The sequence below is a fragment of the Hippichthys cyanospilos genome, chromosome 5 (genome assembly GCF_059441005.1).
Source record: "Hippichthys cyanospilos isolate Australia breed blue-spotted pipefish chromosome 5, RoL_Hcya_1.0, whole genome shotgun sequence".
NCBI classification, from domain to species: domain Eukaryota; kingdom Metazoa; phylum Chordata; class Actinopteri; order Syngnathiformes; family Syngnathidae; genus Hippichthys; species Hippichthys cyanospilos.
In genome coordinates this window covers 12,008,115-12,021,955 of record NC_142373.1, presented here as the reverse complement: position 1 = coordinate 12,021,955, position 13,841 = coordinate 12,008,115, and the positions used below count along the sequence as shown (strand labels likewise).

General features: G+C 40.6%; 2 protein-coding genes across 3 annotated transcripts; both read right to left on the bottom strand.

Moving 5' to 3' along the window:
• Nucleotides 1–402: 402 nt before the first annotated feature.
• On the bottom strand, nt 403–3,563 carry arl5a (ARF like GTPase 5A). Its single transcript, XM_088415531.1, has 6 exons — nt 3,235–3,563; nt 2,484–2,544; nt 2,053–2,200; nt 1,135–1,218; nt 910–1,061; nt 403–832 (listed from the first exon to the last, which is right to left on the bottom strand). Exons 1-6 carry the CDS (start codon nt 3,278–3,280, stop codon nt 784–786), a joined length of 540 nt encoding a protein of 179 aa, XP_088271657.1. The 5' UTR covers nt 3,281–3,563; the 3' UTR covers nt 403–783.
• Nucleotides 3,564–4,397: 834 nt separating this feature from the next.
• cacnb4a (calcium voltage-gated channel auxiliary subunit beta 4a) lies at nt 4,398–13,764 on the bottom strand. Of its 2 annotated transcripts, none has more exons than XM_088415527.1 (14): nt 13,619–13,764; nt 12,855–13,097; nt 12,352–12,435; nt 9,661–9,780; nt 9,467–9,589; nt 8,237–8,540; nt 8,020–8,057; nt 7,771–7,851; nt 7,423–7,481; nt 7,231–7,340; nt 5,993–6,144; nt 5,823–5,918; nt 5,583–5,750; nt 4,398–4,977 (listed from the first exon to the last, which is right to left on the bottom strand). In XM_088415527.1, exons 2-14 carry the CDS (start codon nt 12,915–12,917, stop codon nt 4,759–4,761), a joined length of 1,617 nt encoding a protein of 538 aa, XP_088271653.1. In that variant the 5' UTR covers nt 12,918–13,097; nt 13,619–13,764; the 3' UTR covers nt 4,398–4,758. The 2 variants fall into 2 exon arrangements, with proteins under 2 accessions (XP_088271653.1, XP_088271654.1); XM_088415528.1 differs by lacking the exon at nt 13,619–13,764 and having other exon boundaries at nt 8,237–8,322; nt 8,413–8,540; nt 12,855–13,165.
• Between the last annotated feature and the right edge of the window lie 77 nt (nt 13,765–13,841).

The window sequence follows — 13,841 nt, the reverse complement described above, 5'->3', positions numbered from 1 at the left end:
ACTACTCCTCTGAGTTTTTTTAAATCTACTGTACTCTACTTGTTGTCAAGTAGGATTTAGTCGAGTAGTTTTCTCTGCGGAAACTGGGTTTTAATGCATTGCAACCTGAAAAGTGGTCACCATCTTTGTGGGATTTTCTTACCAAAAAAAGATGGAATGAGAAAGTAGCAGCCCAAAAGAGAGTGTCACAATATGATCACTAGTAATATTCCTAAATTGCGCTGTGTGACTAATTTGCAAGATTTTTGGCACTGATATTCCATTGCTGATACGACTCAAAATTGGTCACACATAAGTCCATACAGAGAATTTTTGGGGAAAGTCACATTGTTAATCAAAGGACACTTGTTAAATATGGGTCATAATGACATAATCGTTAAAGAAAACCCTCAGTAGATGCACTTGAGATCAACAGATAAAAACATTTAATTGACTGGTTTCATCTCCAAGGGGGTTTGTCATGTGTCGACTCCGCCCCCCTTTACCAGTCCCACCCCCATCCACCTGATCTCACACCGAGCGTCCATGTTGCTACAGGCACCGTGTTAAAACAAAACTGAACCGACGGCGTCGTCGCCGGTCCGGGAATACTGCTTCAAGGCCGCGGGGGGCTGCAGGAGAGGACCTCCATCTTGTAGAAAGGGTAAAGCGTGCACTTTTAAATAAAGTCCTCCGTCCAATAAATTATCACACAAGACAAAAAGAAGGTCCTCAAAATAGCTTGTTGGGGGAAAAGGCTCAAGTCAAGCCACCTCCTCGTTCTCTGCCAAGGTTCAGAGGCCATCATCTGACGCGTAACCGTGACATCATCCACTCCAGGCCCTGACACAAGCTGGACAAAAACAAACGACGACTCTTGACCGGGGCTGTCGTTTTGTATACTTAGCGTGTTGCTAGCATGTGGCTCACCCTTCCCCGGTGAGGGCACAGCAGGCTTGGATGTGCCACTGGTGGTCTTTGACGGCGGTGAGCTGGAGGCTGTGCGAGATGTCGGCCACCGACATGCAGCCCTTCACGTCCTGCTTGTTGGCGAAGACTAAAAGCCCCGCCTTCCTCAGGTCCTGTACCACACATCAATCGATAATCCTATTATATCTCACTCTAATCCATATGTCTGTGTGTATGGTCGCTTACTTCATGCGCCAGCATCCTGTAGAGCTCCTCTTTGGTCACAGAGATTCTTTCCCGGTCCGTGCTGTCCACCACCACTATCACAAACTACACAAACATTGTTAGTCAGTCAGAAGGTCCTGAAAGATACATATTTAAAAAAAATAAAATAAACACTCACATTTTTGGAATAGATACAAACAGAATCATTTCTAATAGCGAGAAACAGCGCCATCTGGTGGGGAAATGTATTTGGTGGATTCTAACTGCTGTTGGGAAAATGAAGCCTCATCAAACACTTGGGATCTTTCTTTAGTCCGCTAGGTGGAGCTCTTGGTTTAAAAGTGAAGGCAACAGCTATGGATACGTATTAAATGTCCCTGGCATCTTTAGCAAGAGCAGCAGCAAAAAAAAAACATGAAAAGTTGTTCGTGAGGCTTCATTTTCCATCACTAGGTGATGTTGATGGCTTGCTTGGAAAATGGATTTTAAAATGTATTCCTTTTCTTTATAATATCATTCTTTGGCTGAGAGCCAATAGGAGGCAGCCACTTGGTGAAAATGCTATTCTCTATTAACTCACTGTTTTGAAGAGTGAAATAGACAATAAAACCAAATATTAGACTGCCAAAGTTTGTTTTGCGTTTTTCGTAGATGAAGCTATGGATTTAAAAAATTCATAGAAAAAAAAAAGACATTTTGTCCTCAGGTTTTAGGCACATTGTTTCTGAGTACAACAGACAAATAATGCATAAAAAAAAACAAATTGAAAATGTCACCCCGTGCTACCGCTTCTATTGGTTTGATATGCTTTGAATGGAGCAAATAGCACCATGTGGTGGAAGTGCATACACGAACAGTAAGCAATACCAATTTATAACAATTTTTGAATATTAGAATGGGACATTTAGCTGTGCCTAAATCAAAACAAAATATTTTTACCTCAGTATTAGTGTAGTAGGTATTCCACGAGGACCTCAATGATTCCTGCCCGCCGATGTCCCACATGAGAAAGTGCGTGTTGTTCACCACGATCTCCTCCACGTTGCTACCGATGGTGGGTGACGTGTGGACCACCTCGTTCATGGAGCTAGGAAAAAAAAAAAAAAAATCTAAAGATGTAACACCCCCATCTTTTTAAACAAATATATCTGACTTCTTGCAAAGGTTGGATCATGAACCTTTTTTTTTTTATGTGCCCCTCCCCGTATTTAGAGATATCGCTAGCATAAGTGTTGTCCGGTGCAGAATGTTGAAGCAAAATGACAACTAAACTGACAAAACTAGCGATTTTGTTCCAAACATTTCCACAAAGACTTTAACATTTTTTTAAGGGCGATTCCTTCTAAACACGCCGAAGTAAAAATACTCACAATTGGTAAAGGATGGTAGTCTTGCCGGCGTTGTCCAGGCCAACAATGATGACTTTGTGCTCTGGAAGACAAAAGATGACATTGATAAAAGATTTTGGAGAAAATGCTGAGTCATGTTCTGATTCACCGAGTCATCATTTTTGCAACATATAGGTTTAAGCTATTCTAACATTTTACACTTTTTCTTATTTTTTTAAAACACACACACGTACACCGACAATAATACTTTGACTAAAGCACTAATCTATCCTATTTTCTTATATGTATGGATAGCACAAACATGTTTTTCCTCATATAATAGTGACAAAGAATTCGTATTGTGACTCAATAATGAATTTTGTTCTAGTAATTATTTTTTAATGAACAAAACATTAGTTGTTTCTCACGAGGTTTTGACTCATTTTTGCAAAATTTTCCGAGTAAAATCATGATAAAAATGACTACTTTTTGAATAACAATCTCACCTTTCCCCCCCACATTTTTCCCCTCAAAAAATACAAAATCAAGGACTTTTTCTTATGTTTTAGTGTTACTCTCAAGTCCAACTTTTCCTCAGAAAATAAAACATTCAAACATTTTGCATTTGGTTACCTTGACACAAACTGTGTACCTAATGAAGTGTCCGCTACCATAGCATTCCATTGGCATAATTAGATGTACGCTGTCATAGGTGTGTGTGAGTTAGCTTAGGCCTGTTAGCATCACGTCTCTTAGCTCTCAACTTATCTTTAAATGCAATAATTCTTCTCACCTTGATGGTTAAAAAGCCTCCATAACTTGGTGAAAAGTATTCCCATGGCTGGAAAAGCGGAAGCGTCTCGCAAAACTCGTAACTTGGGAGCTAGCTTAGATGCTAATTAGCACTACGGGGCTGTCAACGCGTTTAAACGCACGCGCCATGACCGATTTAACGCCATGTAGAATATTGACAAGCTGCTCCCGCAGCACTGTCGGTCACACACGAGGCGAAATAAAGGAGGAAATGGGGAAATGCGCTGGAAAGGGAGCGGCGTTGGAGTGTTAGCGCGGTGGCTAACTTGCTAGCGCAAATGTCACCTGAGAGAAGTGCGGCTGGCTCTACGGCAGTCAATGCGCATGCGCATCGACAAGCCTCGGATGCTCTGTATTCACGAGTTGATCTATCGATCGTTTTGGGGGTACGGATTAAATCAATTACCAAAAAAAGTATCTGGATGTAATCATCTTGTATATCGACTTGCCACCAAACAAGAAAAATGTTCAATATCACGGTATAATGAGATAACCTTATAATCGTGTTAAAAGGTGACAAGTTTGTCTTATATCTTCAATGTGAAACCTTTTTGGCATTTTTTTTTTTTTGTAGAATTCTAGCAAAGCAGTTGAGTGTCTGTTGGTAACGGATTTAGAATGCAAGTTTTTTTTTCGTTGGCAAACTGGCACGTCAAGATATGAGTGAATGGAGCCAAAAGTTTGGCTCCGCCCATTTTACATTTTCGACTCCACCCACACAGTCAAAGCGAATTTTTTTCCATCCATCCATCCGTCCATCCATCTATCCATCCATCCATCCATCCATCCATCCATTTTCATAATCGCATATCCTCACAAGGGTTTTGGCTTGCTGGTGCCTATCCCAGGAGTATTTGGGCGGGAGTACATCTTGAACTGGTTGCCAGCCAATCATAGGGCAGACAGAGACAAATGAGCATTCACACGCACAAACACACCTAAGGGCAATTGGGAGTGTCCATCTCTGCATCCATTTAAGCCATTTCTATTTTGGAGAGTTCATATGCCCCTGAATGGACGTCAGCCAGCAAATAGTGAGCTTCTACTGTCAGCACTGTTATTAGACTGCCCCTAGTGGCCAAAGTGCACACATCAGACGGAGCAGCACAATCTCCATGAAAGCATGAAAACATAATGCACGGATTGTTTCATTAAATCCTATTTAATGATGATTTATTTAATGATTACTGCATTTAGAAAGCACATTACCGTTGTTCTATTTTTCCTATCAGAAAACACATTTTGGACGGATTAATGGCGTTTCCATTTATGTGGATGGGGAAAGTTGATTTGATGTAGCGATGCATGAATATTAATGTCTACAACTTGGTGCTAGTCCGTATGGGTATATAAGATGTGTATTTCCATTATAAACATGCCAACGACATTATCTTGCTGTGCTTGTTTGTAATAATCACATTCTGTGTTACATCGCTAACAAAATAAATAATATCCCTAGAACAACATATCATCAAAGTCTATTATTTGCTTCCTGAAAGTGTTTTCAGAGTCTGCGGTGAGGCTGGTAGGAGTCCTGATAGGGGTCTAGGAGGTAGGGCTCGTCCTCCATCAAAGCCGATTGGTCGTGGCTGCGCTGAGAACCCGACGACAACCGGCGGCGGCTCATTCTGGCCCGTTCGTTCTGCAGGTTCTGGTCAGCCGGTATCAGGCTGCGACGCTCTGCGAGCGCCGCGTTGGGGTTGTTTTGGCGGTTACGTTGGGCCTGTCGGGATGCAAGATTTACTAGGATGAACGTTTTGTTTTTTTTTATTATTAAACGCAAGAAAAAGTCGAATTGTTACAAAGAACTATTAAAAAAGTAAAAAAAGGGTAAAGAAAATATAAAACATAGACGCTTATTTTCATTTTAAGAATTTGAATTTGTAAAATTAAGAAAGAAACCACTTGTGATGTTTTAGCTTTGTTCTCATAAAATAATTTGTCTTGAAATACAAAAAAATCCACACATAAAATCGCTACTCTTTCCTGAGATGCTTTAGTTAAAAAACGTTTTTTTTCATATTATCTTGCTGATGTTTTTTTATGTTATTGTATTATATTGTAAAATGAACCTTTATTGTCAAAATACAGCAACTTTTTTTTTTTACTGCAACTAATCTCCATAATTGTCATTTTTAGTCTAAGAACCGTTTCGAGTGAGTGTATCAAAGTATCGAAAGTACAAGGTACCAACCTGATACCGATACTTGAGATTGATACTCTCGCATCCCTAGACTTTATTATTGTAAACTGATTGTTTCATAATCTTTTAGCTTTTTGGTCCAATTTTTCATTCAAATTATGATTTTCTCAAATCGCAAGGTTGACCTGAACGGCGGCGGGATACGGCGAGAGCGCGGTGGAGCTCAGGTTTCGACCCGGCGTGGTGGTGAGCGAGGGAGCGTGCGTGGCTCTCCAGTATGCCTCCAAGTAGTCGGCCAGGTGCTCGCAGGCGTCCTCCAGCTGGTTTTCATCCAGAATGATGTCAAACATTTCCTGTCACGGGAGTAGAGACGAGCATGAGGAAAATCGACGTCAAAATGGCGGCGAAAAACTGTGGTTACACACAGACGGACACTGGGAAAGTTTTTCAGCCGCCACCAGCTGCACGTTCAAGTGTTTGCTTTGAGATTTGCCTCGAGACTTGATCAGACGCTGGAGGACCTAAAAGCGCACAAACCGCAATCAGCATCCGTAGCCGCTTTCATGCAGACCTTCATTCATCCACCTGTGCTCACCTTGGGCGAAGACACTTTGACATGGACCAGGATGGGCGCCAACGAGGTCTTGACGAGCTGCGTCGGGTGGTTGACCGTGTCGGCGTCCAGCACCACCAGCTGCAGCGAGCGAGCCAGCTCAAAGATGCGCTCTATCTCGCTCTGCACCTCGGCTACGACGCCAGTGAGGGAATATCAAAGATACATCAAAGACACCTCACAAGCACATCAAAGACCCCAAACCACATGAAAGAAATGAAGATATCAAACATTTCCTAAATGCATCAAAGGCACCTACAAACACCCTAAATACATTAAGAGATATCATTTCTATTTTCATAATCAAATACACTTTCAATTCACATCAAAGCCATACACAAAACCTTAAAGCAACACCCAAGTCACATCAAAGATGCACCAGCCATATCAAATACACCTAAAGAGAACCAAGGTGATCAAAGGGACCATAAAAATCTGAAGAAAGCTACGCAAAACTTCAAAGAAACACCCAAAATAATCAAAGACACACGGGACAATCAAATACCCCTAAAGAGAACCAATCTAGTCAAAGACCTTTGACAGTTCACATCAAAGACATCTTAAGCCATATACACAAAACCTCAAGAAAAAACACAAGACACATCAAAGACAAACCACAGACATATCAAATTCCCTAACAAATAAAATAATCAAAGACACTTAAAAATATTATCAAAGACAATTGAAGACACATCAAGAAAACCTCAAAGAAACACCAAAACAGGAAACCCTAACCTTAACCCTAAAGACAACAAAAAGTAATCTAAGTCACATTCAATTCACATCATAGATATCAAAGACACACCGACAAAACCAAAGGCACATCAATCAAATCTCCTCAAAGACAACAAAGGTAAACAAAGATACTTTAAAGTCACATCAAACCATCAACAATAACTGAAGACACATCACAAAACCTCCTGAAAGAACCAATACTCATCAAAGACACAACAAACAGGAAATCACCCAAAAGACATCCAAAGATAACCAGACACTTTCAATTCAAATCAAAGATATCAAAGACTAATCAACAAAACCTCAAACACACCCAAGAAAACACATCAAAGACACACCAAAGACATATCAAACTCCCCTGAGGACAACTAATATAATCAAAGACATTTTAATTTCTCATATAAGACATACAACCTCAAAGAAACAGCCAAGACATATCAAAGACACCTCCAAGACACATGCACATCATTGAATGAGGGCATTACCGATGCTGGAGCGGGTGTTGGACCTCTCAATGATGGCGCGCTTACTGGGGTTGTTTAGTACTGACCTCTTAGCCAACGAAATGTCGGCCGTTACCCTGGTGATGGAGACCCTGCCAACGCCAGACGACCGCCGTCACATGACGCGCCCATTACGTCACCTCAAAGACACGAGCGCGAGCGAGGGGCTCTCACCTGCCGTCGAACCTGTGCTTGAGAAAGTCGAACAGCGCCTTCTGCATCATGTCGGTCACCTGCGGGGACGACAGACGCGTGCGTGGAAGGTTTTATCAAAATGCAGGGACGGGCGTTTGAAATTTCACACCGGCTCTACTTTTGTCACACTTGACTTTTTCCAAATCTTTCTGTATTCTCTATCGAGAAGGAACTTTTACTCCGGCGGCTGTTTCCATGGTGACGGCAGCGACGGGAGCAAAAGGAGGGATGGGGACTCCATGACAACTGACTCTCTGGCACCCCTATCCCCCGCTTTGATCGTGATTATTAATATTAATAATCGTGTCCATGATGTCATAGTCCTACCTCGTAGCCTTTAAGCGACGGGCCCACCAGGACCACCGGCCTCATGGAGGGCACCACATCATATGGGGGTACGTGCTCGGCCTAAACAAGAAGTATATCGAAATATATCAATATAATAATATATATATATATATATATATATATATATATATATATATACATGGATGTACTGTTGTTTTATGTATATAAAATGTATACAAAATGTATATAAAATGTCAAAATAATAAAAAAACAAAATATTAAACTCACCACTTTTAGCTTCTGCTTTCCTGTTACGACAAGAGAGTCTGAATGAGGCAAAAAAAAAAAAAAACACACACACGCGAAAAAGAAAACAACTGTGCTCTCACCACGTGAAACCAGATTGATTGTTGTAGGACCATACCGGGTCAAACCAGCTAATACGAGAGCTGACCAGTTAATACCAGCTCCGAACAGGCTAGAACCGGTTTGGGTTTTGACTGACCTGCACTGTTTGGCGTGCTCTTGAAGGTTCCTGACATGATGTCTCCCAAACTGGATGAGGAGTTTCCGCCGGATTTGTTGTGAGCGCTGGAAGAAAAGTGAAAAAAGAACATGAATAATATTCCAAATAAAAAGTTTGGTTTCATTATAAGGAAATTTTGGAATAGCGTGATGGACTTGTGGAAACGCCCTCGCTTGGTGTCGCTCTGCAGGCGAAGGTTTTCCAACTTGAGAGGACTCGGAACGAAACCCACGTCGCATCCTTCTTTTACCAGGCGACCGATCCACCACTCGTTATTGTACTTCTGCACACACGCACACCAAAAAATAACATTTTGATTTTATTATTTTAACCAGAAAAATTTTTTATTTCACAACCACTGACAACAACAGACGTCAAATATTTTATTTTATTTTTTTTACTGAACTGAAGTACCATAATATATATATATATATATATATATATATATATATATATATATATATATATATATATATATATATATATATATAAATAAATAAATAAATATAAATACATAAATAAATTAAAAAAAAAAAATATATATATATATATATATATATATATATATATATATATATATATATATATTTATTTATTTATTTATTTATTTATTTATTTTGGTGATATAATGTAATAGGATACCTTTATTGTTATTGTATATAAGGTATACAACGGAATATTCGTTTTAATTCCTGAAAAGATGCAACTGTACTGAAAATATAAATAGAGCTTACTTAGATATTTTGTTTTGTTTGTTTACTTTTTGCTAGTGATTTAAAAAGAAAGACTAGTGCAGTACAAATGTATTCAATTTCCCGTGTTTCCAATTTCCAAATCACGTGTGGCGTCTTTTTACCGTCTCGACTTTTCGCTGTAATATTTTTCAATGTCAGGCCTCTTCAGTCCTGCTTTCGACAGTTTATTTCAATACCTCCTAAAAAGTGTCTATTCATTTATGTCCTCTGTATTGGACACCATTCATTTTTGGTCTGTATCTTTTGACCAATTGGAGCTTCCTTACTAAGTCCTAGTGTCCTCACTCGAGGACATCCTGCGCTTTCCAGTGATGTCTCCTGCGTTCGGCTGGGATGTATTTCGCTTTGCCGAGACAAAATGGACACGACAGTGGACGCAAACGAATAGGCTGGGTCCGAGGAGAACATTGTGCATTTTTGGCCAAAAATGAGAAGATAGTTTAGAAATTGGGACCTCTTTGATGTGGAGAAAGTCCTTAACATCAAAGGAGACAGCGGTTCCTCCAACGGGGACGTCCTGGTCCAGAGCTCCGCAGTAGCTGATGTTTGTCCTCACGGCGAACGCTACCGCTTTGGTCTGCGCCGCGGATCAAAATTATATCCAAGAAACTCCGAAGATAAGATAAAATACGGCGTGTGGAAACGGACCTTGGCTCTCTCCAGCTGGGTCTGCGCCTGCTGCTCGCGCTCCTGCCTGCCGCCTTCCTTGTCCTCCTCCAGGGAAACGTCCGAGTCGGACGGTCGGCTCGCGTACGAGTCGGCGGAACCCTGGAAAACCAAAGAAGAAGACAGGAGGCGCGCGCTGATGTTTATTTCATGACGGGTTCACTTTCATGTGCCGTAATCAAAGCGCGGCGACACAATGCGGCCTCAAACATCCCATAGTTGTCCGCCGCCGTTGCTATGGCAACCGGCGGCCATAATGTCTTGAAGGATGCGCGTGGTGGTTGTCAGGAAGCTATAACATATGACGCGCATGCTAATATGCTAATGAGAACGAGCAATTGTCATAATCAAGTTTTATTTTATGTATTTTTGTATTTGAATTTTTTACTAGCTTAACTTTGATCCAACATGACATGCACACACACACACACACACACACACACACACACACACACACTGAATTCTACAATCTAGCCCTGATAGCGTTTTAGTGGTTAGCGTAGCATGGCACTTGAGCTTTATCTTGACTACTTTTTGTGTCTGAGGGTCTATCGCAGCGAGGTTCAAAGGTTAAAAGCATTCTTGTTTGACGGCGTCTAGTAGCACCTGTCGCTACGCTAACCAGATTTGTCTAAAAATAACATGCACAAGTACTAAGAGAATACACATTTGGGCATTGGGATTTATTATTTTTTCATCCCAAAACTTCTGCAGAAAACAAGCTCTTTACAAGTGTTGTAAAAACGAAGCATCATGAAGCACTTGTCGTATTTTTACCCTCCTCTAGATGGCGCTCTTGGATCTTTTTTTCCTCAAACCAAGCGCAACATCTAAAGGTGTAAAAATAAGTGTTTTTTACATTACTTGTAAAAAGTTTTTTTTTTCCAAAGTGAAAAACTACCTTTGATATTTTTATCTTCTTCCAGATGACACGCATTGCTTCAAAGATGCAGTGAAAATGTAATCAATTTCAATTGCTATCCTTGCTTTTTTTTCCAAAATATTTGCTTTGTAACAGGGGTCTGACTACAAAAAGTTTGATAAACGTTTCATGGTTAACATTGGACCTTATTCTTGCAATTTTTTATTCCAAAATTAAAACTTTTTTAATTTAGTCCAATTTTCCGACACATTCATTCAATGTTCAAGTAAAAATCACAACTCTTTTGTTATTAAACAACCAGCTTCATTTTTGTAATTCTTTTTTCAATCCCTTAAAATTATATACGTTGCAAAACTTCAAATAAGTGGCCTTGAAATAAATGCACTGAGTCACAATTTTTTTCTTAATTCTTACACAATTCTTTTGTTTCATTAATAAATTCACTCTCAATATAACATTTTTTCCCCCTCATGAAATAAGAAATATACATATATATATATATATATATATATATATATATATATATATATATATATATATATATATATATATATATATATATATATAAAAGTTGTGGTTATGATGGGAGGGGGACACCAGCATGCGTCAAAGACTTACCGTCTCCCAGTCATCAAATCCGTACAAGTTGTCGTACATTTACTGGAAAATTCTACTTCCCCCACGCACAAACGCAACACAAGCAGAAACAGAAGACGACAAATGTATTTTATCTTCAACTTGAGTGAAGGCAGCTTTGCCTCCTATCAGCAAACAAGCTGACTACGTAGTTGGCAGAGTCCTCATTGGCTAAGGGCAAGGAAGGAAAACGAGGGACTGCGCTGTAGTGAGTGTGAGAAGCCACAGAGAAACGTGCTGAGTGAGGCTATCAATCGAGGGAACTAGCGTGAAAAAAAATTGCAAATGAGAAGTGTTGTTACCTAGCGAGCCGTTCTGCTTTCAGAGGGCCTCATTGTTGCGATGTGCGTGTCATGAAACTAGGCAGAAAAGCGACAAAAGAGATACGAAACAAAACAAAAAAAAAGCAAAATAAATACAGCGCAATTGAGAAGCTAAGCTAGCAAGCTATGCCGCTCAACAATACCTTGGTGTCAGGGGAAGAGTGATAAAGGCAGAAATTAAATAAATAAATAAATAAATAAGCATAAAGCTAGCTAGCTAGCTATGCTGCTCAAGAACACCTCAGTGTTCACCTAGCACCCTAGCTAACTCACCTAGTTAGCTAGCTATGTCATTATTAATAATAATAACAACTTTACCTAATGGTTAGCATAGCTGGTTTAGAGCGCCTAGTTGTTGCACCAAGAAAAACACACTATAAATGTTCATATTTTTGTAGCTTAAAAATGTACTTATGTGTAGGCAAAAGTTAAACAAAGTACCATCCTTTTTCCAGGTGTAGTGGGGCGGGGCTTCAGGGCATTGAAGAATTTTTTTTTTTTGTGAGCATCATCCTTCATTGCGGTGTGTCAAATTTAGAAGACACATTTCCCCATATGGGAACTTAAAAAAAACAGTACAAGTCTCAAGTATAACGACCAATCAGGGCTCAGTTTGCGGACGTCACATGACCAAACTCATCAAACAGGCGAGCCGCGATTGGTTGGTACGTGAATCTTGAACACATGCGATGTCATTTTTGGTTGATCAGCAGTGGAAAATGCATTTTTGGCGCTATTGGTTGTACATGGAAATATAATGTTTTCATTCAAATTATATTAACTTTTTATTGGTGAAAATTGTTAAATAAGTTTAGGTGTGTGGTAGCCCACCTGTCTGAGGATGAAGCTGGTGGATGTGGTGCTGCCATCCGATCTCTTCAGTCTACTTCTTCTGGAATACGTACCGCCGTTCACCTGAAAGGCAACAAAAGCGAGGATGGAAAAAAAATCACATTTTTGGGTACTGCATGAGTTGGTATTTTATTTTGGATGAATAACAAGTCAAGCTTTTCTGGACTGAGCATCATTATCCAGTGACCTACTTTGAAGTGAGAGGGGGGTCTGCACCTGAGGTAGTGGGGGGACAGTGAGGGGGTCTGCGAGGGGCAGTGATTCATGGAACCCTCTCGTTTTGTACCGGAAAAATTAGCTTTACTTCACATTAATTGGATTACAATTGAAATCGCTTCAACCCTCAAAAAGAAAAAGTGCCTTTACAAGTTGTTCCTAATATTTTGACTACCTCATTCAGTCAAAGTGAGCAAATGACCTGATGAAGTGGGGTCTGCGAAAGGCCATAAATTGTAAGAAAAATCCAAATGTCGCAAATGTACCTGGAAGGCTGCCTTGTGCGTTCCGTCCGCCGGCCCGTGTCTGCCGTAAATGTGCCGGGACATGTCAGCCAGCTCGTCGGTCCAGGGCGGAGGCTGCCGCTCGGCACCGCCCCACTCCGGCGGCTGCTGCCCGGGGTTCGGACCCGACGCCACCGACGGCTCCAGCTTGGTTCCGCCCTGACGACGATGGGGGGATTCTCGGTCCGGTGGTGCGGTCGCGTGGAGGTGCGCCTCGAAAAGATGCTGAGGAGCAAAAGTGCCAGCAAGCCAAGCCCCGCTGCTCGTGATACGTTCAGTGGCCGCACTAAACGTCACGACTTTGCATCCAGTTACGTGATGCGTTCACGGACTACGTGAACCGTAACTAATTCGAGTCGATAACGCATTTCTCCAAAATACTATCATTATCCACAATCAAGATGTTGTTAAGCGGTCACGTGTTCGCCGACTGCAGGAAAAAAAAATCACGATTCCAATTTTACGATTTTCTAATTAATTTCGGTCACGGTGCATTTAAAACTACAGGAAATATTAACACTCAGAGAAAGGGTCAAAACATGCGATAATGTAAATCACCGAATCAGCTATAAAGAAGTCTTGGCTGTTTGATTACGACGGAAATTTTAATTTTATTCGATTACAACATAAAATTTAATTTCTATGAAAGCTAAAAAAAAAAAAAAAAACAATCCAATCACGATGTGGTCTATTAACAAGGACAATTAACAAGGTTTTATATATTTAATATAAAATCCCCCACCTACCTACTCAGGAATTTCTGTGAGGTATAATACTAATAATAATCTCGTCGCCGATATTGTTTTCGCAGAGCGCTTGAAGGCAACACCAAGTCCCTTTGCTTTGAAGCCTCTTAGCAAACTATCCCACTGACAAAGGCAACAGCTGCGACACAGGTGGAAAACGATCGAAGCGAAGAATCCCCTGTGGCGCTTCCTCGTGAAGGAAAGCAGCGGCGGCTCTATAAAA